The sequence below is a fragment of the Carassius gibelio genome, chromosome A14 (genome assembly GCF_023724105.1).
Source record: "Carassius gibelio isolate Cgi1373 ecotype wild population from Czech Republic chromosome A14, carGib1.2-hapl.c, whole genome shotgun sequence".
In the NCBI taxonomy this organism is placed as follows: Eukaryota; Metazoa; Chordata; class Actinopteri; order Cypriniformes; family Cyprinidae; genus Carassius; species Carassius gibelio.
In genome coordinates, this window is record NC_068384.1 from 10902826 (window position 1) to 10913039 (window position 10214).

The 10214-nt window shown below is 34.6% G+C and overlaps 1 protein-coding gene across 3 annotated transcripts; it reads right to left on the bottom strand.

Moving 5' to 3' along the window:
* Window positions 1–34: 34 nt before the first annotated feature.
* On the bottom strand, window positions 35–8863 carry LOC128027480 (cleavage stimulation factor subunit 2-like). 3 transcript variants are annotated; one of them, XM_052615145.1, is made up of 15 exons: window positions 8695–8863; window positions 8258–8336; window positions 8006–8175; window positions 7771–7907; window positions 6930–7049; window positions 6594–6710; window positions 5756–5858; window positions 5605–5667; window positions 4384–4443; window positions 3763–3907; window positions 2952–3109; window positions 2376–2500; window positions 687–725; window positions 383–521; window positions 35–235 (listed from the first exon to the last, which is right to left on the bottom strand). In XM_052615145.1, the coding sequence occupies exons 1-14, from the start codon at window positions 8771–8773 to the stop codon at window positions 399–401; spliced, it is 1518 nt and encodes a 505-aa protein (XP_052471105.1). In that variant the 5' UTR covers window positions 8774–8863; the 3' UTR covers window positions 35–235; window positions 383–398. The 3 variants fall into 3 exon arrangements, with proteins under 3 accessions (XP_052471105.1, XP_052471107.1, XP_052471108.1); XM_052615147.1 differs by having other exon boundaries at window positions 35–231; window positions 379–521; XM_052615148.1 differs by lacking the exon at window positions 4384–4443.
* Window positions 8864–10214: the final 1351 nt, after the last annotated feature.

Here is a 10214-nt window from a genome sequence, read left to right on the forward strand (position 1 = left end):
AGTTTTTTATAATAAATTACAGAGACAGGAAATATTCAGTTTAGAAAATAATTCCAGTTGTTTTATTTTTTCATGAGCAGTAAGTTGTGAACTACTATTATTCATATACAACTGGCCTCACTTAAAATGAAAAACTAGCTAGAAAACAAAAACAACAAGTTTTTTTGGATGTGGATGACCTGCAGACCAATACAAAAGAAGCCAGGGATGGTTGTCTGATCAGATACAGATCTTCCTGCAATCACAAAGTTGTAGAGTCAGATTTTTCAGACGTGCACTAACCCAAAATAATCACGGTTACATAAGAAAACCGCTTTGTTGCAGAGCCTGTTATTAACATAAACAGTTTTAGGATGGATGCAAAAGAAAGAAAAAAACTTGCGTCACAAGATGAGTCTTCAGGGTGCGCCTGCCGTCTTCTGAATCTGCTCCTTCAGTATCAGGATACTCTGTCTCTGTTCTGGTGGCAGCATAGCGATCTGTTCTGGGGTCAGCTGCAGGACCTGCATAATCAAGGCAGCCTGGGAATGTGGAAACAGCATAGAGATTAGTATCTACACAACATACGTGTGATTACATCGCGAAAGATTCAAATTAATGAGAGTGACATAACCCCGTCAACATTTAAATCAACATAACTGGTTATTCTGGAAAAACTGGTCACTGTAGGGAAAAAGGACACTCACTTTCTCATGGTCTTGTGAGGAGACATCTGATGTAGGACCCTGTTAAAAGACATAAACGGGATTAAAACATGAGGACATTTAAACTAAATACTGCAAGCTAAATAGTGTTCTCTGAGATAGGGCTGTACAAACAGGACAAATTGAGAGAAAATAAGTGTTTTTTTTTCTGAAAGATATTAAAAATATGCATATCGTTTTTTGGCGCAAAAGATTTCTTTATTTCTCAATATTTGTATGGGAAGCTGTTCAAAAGTATCCTTTTATTCAACAAGACACTCAATTAATTAAAAGTTATAAAGACATTGGTATTGTTACAAAATAAATAATCAATCCTTTTTTTATATTAATCAAAATTTTCTTAAAAGAAATGTATGAAATTTTCAGTAGCACAACCAACCCCCCCCCAAATCATGATTTATAATAAATTGAGCAGCAAGTCAGTATATTAAAATGCTTTCTGAAGGATCTAAAAATCAGCTGTGACAGCACTGAAATCTAAAATACATTAAAATAGAAAGCAGTCATTTTAAAATTTTTATATTTCACAATACTGCTCAAATACTGTTATTATTCATCAAGTAAATGTGACCTGTACTGATAATATGAGTCGGAATGTGATTGGCTAATTTTGAGCTACAGGAAGAAAAAAAAAAAAGTGAGAAATTTAATTTTTCTTTGAATTTGAGGTTCACAAATATGAGTTAAGCATCCTAAATATTCCAAATAGTAATTAAACGTCTAAAATGATCTTTATTTGCATTCTGAGAGGTCTACCTTTTTCTCTGCTCATTTCTTCATGACTGTTGCCTCCCTTCCGCACAAGTTTGGTATAGTCGTAAAGCTATACCAAATTAATGAGGCCTATGATCAATAAGTTTGTGTGTGTGAGCAAAGTCAGTAAATTTTAGTCCAATGCAATAACATTTACTAACATTTTCAGGAGAAAGAAAATCCTCTCTGGGTCAAAATGACTTGAGGGTTAAGAAAATAAGTGGGGGAAAGATGAAATGTGGCTAGGTGATTTTGCTTTGGAAACTTCAGAAAACCAACTTAAATTTTTCTCAAAATTGACTGCTGACTACTGATTTCATAATTGGATGTAGCTCAGTAATTTTTCAGTCAATTCCAACAAATCAAATAGTTTTAAATGTCTTTTAAATGGATATGTTGTAAATATAAAGAACTCACTTTTAAGAATTTGCTCATTCCGACTAATTTTGCCAGCGCAGTTTACAAATGCAGCCTTGATGAGCCTAAGAGACTTCTTTTAGAAGCGTTAAAAAAAAAAAAAAAAAAACATCCCACCGACCCTGAATATTAGTGTACAGGATACATGTTTTTTTTGCCACAGAAATAAATCTGAGTAGGATAGAAAATGTTCTCTAATATTTTAATAGGAAACAAAGCACATAACTTAATACATGGTAAACATTTCAAGACCATTTTAAATAATTTAAAGACAAAAAAAATTAAAAAGCTAATTTAAAATCTGCAAACATGCTTTCCTTAAATATCACATTTAGGATTTTTAGACAGCTGCCTTTATATTTCTGAAAAAGGGTCACTTTACAATGGGATGATCAAATTTAGAGGGTCCTAGACATTAAAACATTTGAAAAATCCTGTTTAAAAATAAAAAATAAAAAAAAAATAAAAAAAAAGAAATCTACGGGAGTCTGGAAATCTTACTGGTCTTGCTGATGGAGGAGCACTCTGTCCCATGCCGTGTGGGGGAGGACCCTGCATTCCACCAGCCACAGGAACCCTCTGGCCAGATATCGGACCCCGAGCATCAACAGCTCTTGGATCACGACCTTAGGAAACACAAAAAAAAAACGTATCTGTCAGTTTATCCTTCAAACAGAGTGTTATTTCAGAAAGAAGTAAAACCGGTAATAGAGCTTTTTCACATTTGTGAGTTTCTCAGAAGCAAAGTCATCATAGTAGGGTAAACTTTGGGGGACTACATCAAATAGGTTTTATTTGTTTTCTCATTTGCTCAAATAGTAAAAGAAATACTCCATGATAGTGTTTTCACGACTTTCAGAAAAAAGGAGAGCGATTGATAATCTAACAGCAGCATTAACTAGTTTTTTGTAGTTTGATGCAAAGGTAATATAACACAAAGAAAAAAGGAGAGAAAAGAAAAACTTTGCAGGATTTATAATGCTGATGACCACTGAAATGTATCATCACAGTCTGTAAAAAGGGTCCATACAGTTATCCAAGCCAACAAATAACTTGAGTTGAAACATCTTTAAGTACCTCTTGCCTCCATAGGTGGACCCCGCTGCTCCATCATAGGACCTCTAGGTTCTCCCATCATGGGTCCTCCTCTCATCTCATGAGGGCCACGCATGTCTGGGGGAGCCATATGCATGGGCGGCCCCTGATGTTGTGGAGGGCCTCCAATGTAACCATGCCTTCAAGTAAAAAAAAAAAAAATCTTTAGTGATCAATAAATTGCGATGGAAGCCTGATGTACAAAACCATTCAAAAGTTTGGACTTTTTTTCCCTTTTTGCCAATGCATTAAATTGATCAAACGTGACCATAAAACATTTATAATGTTACAAAATATTTCCATTTCAATTAACTTTCCGGATTGCCACTGTCTAATAAATACAAGTATTACAGTAAGCAGAAGGTAGAGATTACGATTTATAAAGTTTTAAAAATGGCAACTGGTGGAGCACTTTTTATGATGGATGGAGGCTCTTTATTGGACTTCTATTACACTACTGAATCTAAACAACATTCACTACCATTATAAAGCTTGGTAGAACCAGGCTATTTTTTTATATAACTCCCATTGTATTCATATGAAAGAAGAAAGTCATATAAACCCAGGTTGGTTTGAAGGGGAGTTTTGGGTGAACTATCCCATTTAAACATATTTTGTATAATGGTTCTACACGGTTTGACATTTTGTGTCAGTCTTTACAGAGTTCATCACAGTTGCCAAAAGGAAAAGATTTGTCAAGCTTCCTAAAAATATTTATGAGACTAATTTAATAATTTAAGATCAGCTGTGACCACCTAAATGTCATTTCATCAAAGTTTTTAATATACATTACCCAGGCTCCACCATTTCTCCAGTGACATTGACCAGTGATCCACCGCGTGGGTCGTTCGGACCATCGCCAAGAAGGCCTCTGGGTGGGATCCCTGGAGGGCCTTGAGGGGCCCCTCGCATTGAAGCACGTGGGTCTACTATCGGCACTATGAAAAAAAAAACATTTACATGAAAACGGATTTTAAAAAATGTGCATGCTTTGCCAATTTGATAAGAATCAAAAAAGAAAACAACTGGCTATAGAATTACAATTAATGAAAGAAACTAGTGTCGAAGTGCATTACACAAACATTTCAAAACTTTGACATGTCCTTTTGTGCTAACAAAGAACATGAATAATGAGGTTATAGTGTCAAGCCACTTCGCAGGTATGATGGGATCATTTGTTTGAGCAGTTTCACTAGACATCCGCGTGGTACTTTGCACTCTCTATTTGAAGTAAACTTTGTTCCACTTTGTTCGTTGCAAACTGTGTGCTGCCTTCAAATGGTTCAGGTGTGATGTTTAGGGGTACGCAAAGATAAGAAGTACACTACAAAAGGTAAACGTAGGGCTAAGACCATGAGCAGGTGAGACTCATGACAGGCCTGTTCTGAACAGACCAGAGTTAAACCCATGATACCTTGAGGCCGCTCGATGGCAGCCTGCCCAGCTGCTCCCACAGGAGAGTCCTGAAGGTTTCCTGGGTCAGCATTAAGTGAAGAGAACAGGAGAGAAAACTGAGACGGCACACTTACTGATGTTACCCAGGGATGATTGTACTGATCTTAATGGACATGCAGTAGAGTAGTGGTCGATATGGGGTTTTAATTGGCTAATGCAGATACAAATATCCAGGAATCAAAGTGTCCTATATAAAGTATATAAATGTCCCACTATATAAAACTAAATATAAAAGCAAAAGTATATACAATGGAAGTTTGCGGTCAGTAAGATTTTCTAATGTTTTTGAAACAAGCTCACTAAAGCTTAAATCTATTTGATCAAAACTACAGGAAAACAGTAATATTTTGAGAAATTACAATAAAAATTATAACATAAATATTTATTCCTATGATTACAGCAGCTATTATACCAGACTTCAGCATCACAGGATTCTTTAAAAATCATTAAAGTATGCTGATATGGTGCTCCCTGAAGAGTTCTTTTTATTACCACTGTACAAAATGTGCTATATTTCCTTTTACTGTCAAATTTGATTAATTTAATGTATCCTTGCTAAAGGATGTATTAATACAAAGAGTAAATATTAATAAAAAGTTTTACCAGTAGCGCACAAAAATACGTTAATTTTTTTTATATATTTATATAAATCCTGGTAAAATTACTCAAACGCTTTTTCTATTTAACGCTTATTCTTATTAAAAAAAAGAAAGAAAAAAAAAAGAAGAAAAAAAGAATCCAAAATGGTTAAGGTGAAGTATGTAATTTTTCCTGATCTTACACACTATAGTGCCATCAAAATATTTATGGTTGAGTATCCTAACACAACAACACTGACTCGAGCAAATGTTTGAGAAAACGGTTTATGAAATTCTACTAGGTGACACTAGCTTGAAGAGGTGTGAATGAAAATAAAATCAATATATAAAAACCATTTTTAGCGCAGCAGACTTGTTTGGCCAATACTGCTCCCTTGTGGACAAATTTGGTAATGGTCTTAAAGTGGAAAGAAATCATATCATAATTTTCTCACAATGACTTGTAATATCCTATATTATATAAAACAATGATACTACTTATAAATTCAAGGCAAATGCTTAAAATATTGCTGAAAAACCAAATGCTTGTAATGGGAAACAAATACATAAAATAAAGAATTATGAATGCATAAAATGAATACCTGGTCCTCTATCCATGGGCACAGGGCCTCCTGGAGGGATCCCTATCTGAGGCTGCATCCCACCTGTAGAGGGAGAGACCGGAGGTAAACCACTCTGGATACACACACAGACACACAAGCACCAAAGTAATCCAAGGACAACTGAGCTCACCAGCTGGTCCCATGGGTCCCTGTCCTGGCATTGGTCCGGGTACCCCACCCCCCATCTGTGGAGGCTGCATCATCTGAGGTGCTCCGTTCACATGCATACCTGGCTGTGAGTAACAGGACCAACAGAAGATTACAACCCAACTGAGCCTTACTACAGTGCACCTCTAACAACGAGGCAAAAAAGATTTTACCAAATGCTGAAAACTATTGTGTAATTATGAAAACCAAACTACATTTTACATGCAAAGTCCATTTATTGGGTTTTACTTAAACTGTTATATATACTGTTAACAGTATATGCCAACTCATGTCTGGATATTAAGTAAACTTCATGAAAACTTGTCAATAAAAAAAAAAAAATAATAAAAATAAAAAAAAACCCTACCATTCAAAAGCTTGAGGTCAGCAAGATTTTGTTAAGAAATTAATACTTTTATTTCGCTAGGATTTGTATCAAATTACATTAAATTGATAAATGACAGTAAATATATTAATTACAATTTGAAGCTGCAAAACAGTTTTCAACATTGATAAGAAATGTTTCTTGAGCATAAGTTCAGCATTTTAGTTATTTCTGAAGGATCATGTGACACTAAAGACTGGAGCAACAGGTGCTGAAAATTCACATTAATACATTACATTATAATTCAGAATAAAGTTAATTTATACTATAATAATATTTCACAATAATATGTTTTAATGTATTTTTGTTTAAATAAATGCAGCCTTAGTGAGCATTAAAGTCTTTTTTCAAAAACCCTAAAAACACAAGCTTTTGAACAGTCCTGTATGAAAACAAAACAGTACTACTATGTAATGCATCCCGGAATAATACTAACCATTGGTTGAGACTGAGAGACAGGTACATTGGGCTGAGGGAGGGGCTGGTTAGGTACCGGTCCAGGCTGAGGACTTGGGTTTATGGGCTGAACCACAGCTGGACGGTGAAGCATTTTCTGTGAGAATGAGGGACGATTATTAATTTGATTATGTTTATATGGTTTAATGTCACATATTAAACAACTGGTTTAAAACATTGTCACAATCCTTGAGATTTACAACAATACTTATTGAAGGAGATTAATAAAACATTCTCAGTCTTTACAATCCATGTACCAAGATGCTTTCCATTTGTCTAAGTAGTGCATTCCTTTAGAGGCATTTCATGATCCTACCAGAGCGATTTCAGGGTCCACAATCCTCATGACCACCTGAGCCTGCAGCAGGGCGTAAGCAAGCTGAGGGTTCTGCAGGAGCATGTTTCTGGCCTCCTGGGGACTGTTCTGCACACACAGCTGTACGAGCAAGAACATGACGATACATCATACAATCACATTTTCAGATTCACAAAGCTTCAAATAACACATTCATTTCAAATATAAATTTCTTGGATCAATAGAATAACAATCAATTAAAGGTATAATTCACCCCTAAACAGAAAATGTCATCATTTATTTGCACTTAATTAATCTGTACTATCTCAGCTTATCTTACAAAAATAAATCAAGATATATTTTTAACAAATCATTTTTAATGAAATGCAAGAGTATTCTCTCTCTCCATTAAAAGTCCATAACCCTCACACTTCAAACATTAATAAAGACACTATAAAATCAATCCGTATGAATCAAGATGTTTAATCAAAGCTTTCTGAAAAGTAACAATCGCTTTTCATTATAAAAATATATCATTTCAAGTTTTAATCACATATCTATAAATCAACACAGAAACCAAATATTTTTTCTACAATGTCTTCAACAAACGTTTTGGAGTGTTAAGTTATGGATGAATGGACTTTCAATGAAGGAACAGAAATCTCTCATGTTTCATTAAAATATTTCTGACTCAGAGACGAACAAAAGTTCATCTATGAATCTGGAACAACATGAGGGTGAGCAAATGATGACCAATTTATTTTAGGGAGCACTAATACTTTAAGAGACTTGGTTTCTCCAGGTAACCCCCTTGATCTGAAGTGTCAGTCTTAAATTGAACAGGCCGCTTTCCTACACTCACTTTCATCTGTTTCATTAGCTCAAACATCTGTTCAGGAGGCAGGCTGGCTACTGCCCTGCTGATGGACTCCGGAGCTTCTTCTGGTGTGCAGCCGTCTCCGTAAGGGGACTCAAGAATTGGAGCGCCAGTGCCCAGACCTGTGGAAACAATCATGCAGGTCAATCAAAATAGCCATTTCTAGTGCACAAGATTTCTCCCTTTGGATAGAATATTAGACTTCAAAACTCAAACTTACTTTTGAGCTCCTCTTTATTCTTCTCACTAGCAGCGTTGTCGACACGGAGAGCTCTGCCGCTGAACTCTCGGCCATTGAGGTTACGCATGGCACTGAGCGCCGTCTCCTGATCCTGGTACTCACAGAAGCCATATCCCTTTGGCTTACCGGTTTCTCTGTCATACACCAACCTGCAAGAAGTTTTTTCCCCCCTGATCAACACCATGTTTCCTCTAAGTTACCGCATGTTATTTGAGGCATTATTGTACATACCTAAAACTAACGACAAGTCCAACCTCTGAGAAGATGTCTTTCAGCTGCTCCTCTGTGGCTTCATATGGGATGTTTCCAACTGTTACCAAAATACAAACATTAAGGGAAACAAGGAACCATGTTGAAAACTGTTCTACAGTTACAGCATCTGTTTACTTACACAACTGCATCAGTAACAGTTAACGTTACATGCCGTAGTTCTAGACCTAATGATTGTTTATACGTGAATATCTATGCATGATCTGCAAACAATAATACCTAAAATAATACTTTGGAAGTCTATGAAACAATACACTTTGAAATAAGGTGTTACATGATCGTATTCTGGAGTTTTAGTTGTGACTTAACTGTAAGTGAGTGGGGATTAGCTTAGCAGCTAACGAAACTAATGAATAGTAGACACAAGAAACAAACTAAACCGGTCTGTTCATACATACCGAACACCGATCGTAACGAGCGGTCTACCGCTGGGTCTCTAGCAGCTGCAGCTGCCGCAGCCATGGCTAAATTCGCCATAAATTCGTTGATAAAGTCACGGATAACACGATAAGAGACCACCACAGAGCGATGAGAAGCCTGTTACCATGTAGTAAAATATAAATGGCGCCGCACGACCGATATTTCAAAATAAGAGTCCGAAGTCGCGCTTTATCCTGCATTTAGTGTATATTATAATTGTACAGCAAGATTATATAACATTATATTATAAACAACCAACAATTGGAAATAAACAATAAAATAAAATAAATATACACTTGGTAAAGCTAACAATCATTTTTATTTTATTCATAAAATATTGTCAATGTACTGCCTGGTTGGGGTTTAGCAACACTGACATTAATTCAATTAATCTGCAATTTTTCATATTTCCTTAAAACAGCTTGTGAAGTCAAGAAGTACATTTTCCCAATATATGCAGGTCTTGAATGTTGTAATACATATCAGTGCAGTGCAACAAAATAACTTTTGATTTTATGTCAACATTCTTTAATTAAAAAAAGACAATAAAATGCATAGATAAAAGCAGTTGATGCAGAATTGCTTTAAACATCCTTCATAAGCTTATGTTAAGAACGTTTTAATAAAAATATAACAAGAGTAATTTTCTCTGAAGAGTGAGAATCATCATACAATATGTCAGTAGAAATGTTTTATATCCCCTGACAATTTTATTTTCTAAATATCTAAGCTTTATAAAATAAACTATAAATTGAAATAGTTATTATTTGAAATGTAAAATACTTTAAAGTTCAGGATTTTTCTCCATGCATATATATAAAAATTTCACATGTTGCACTATATCTTGATTTGGAGCTTTTTAAACTGTTTTTAATTAATTAATTTGAAAATATTTTATTTTAAATCATTTAAAATGAATACATTACTCAAAAAAAAAAAAAAACACTAAATACTAAAAACACATCCATTCCATCTTTATTTTACCCTCTAACTATAGCACTTTCTATTTAAAACAAAACAAAACAAAAAACAATAGCTTTCTATTTCTATTATGTCTCCTTGTTAAACTTTGTGTGTGTATAATATATGCATTACATTTACAGTCATTTAGCAGATGCTTTTATCCAAAGCGACTTACAAATGAGGACAATGGAAGCAATCAAAAACAACAAAAAAGCAATGATATATAAGTGCTATAACAAATCAGTTAGCTTAAATTCAGTACACATAGCAATAGCTATTAAATAATATAATAAATAAAAAGAAAACAAATAGAATAGAAAAAGAATAGAACAAGCTAGTGTTAGAGGAAATAGATAGAATACAAAAAAGATTAGTTAAATTATTTTTTTCCCCTTTTTTTAAGAATTGCAATTAGAATAGTGAGTGTTAAAGTTAGAGGGTCAAAAAAGATGGAAGAGATGTGTTTTAAGCTGATTCTTTAAGATGGCTAAGGACTCAGCTGCTCGGATTGAGTTGGGTATATATATATTATCAT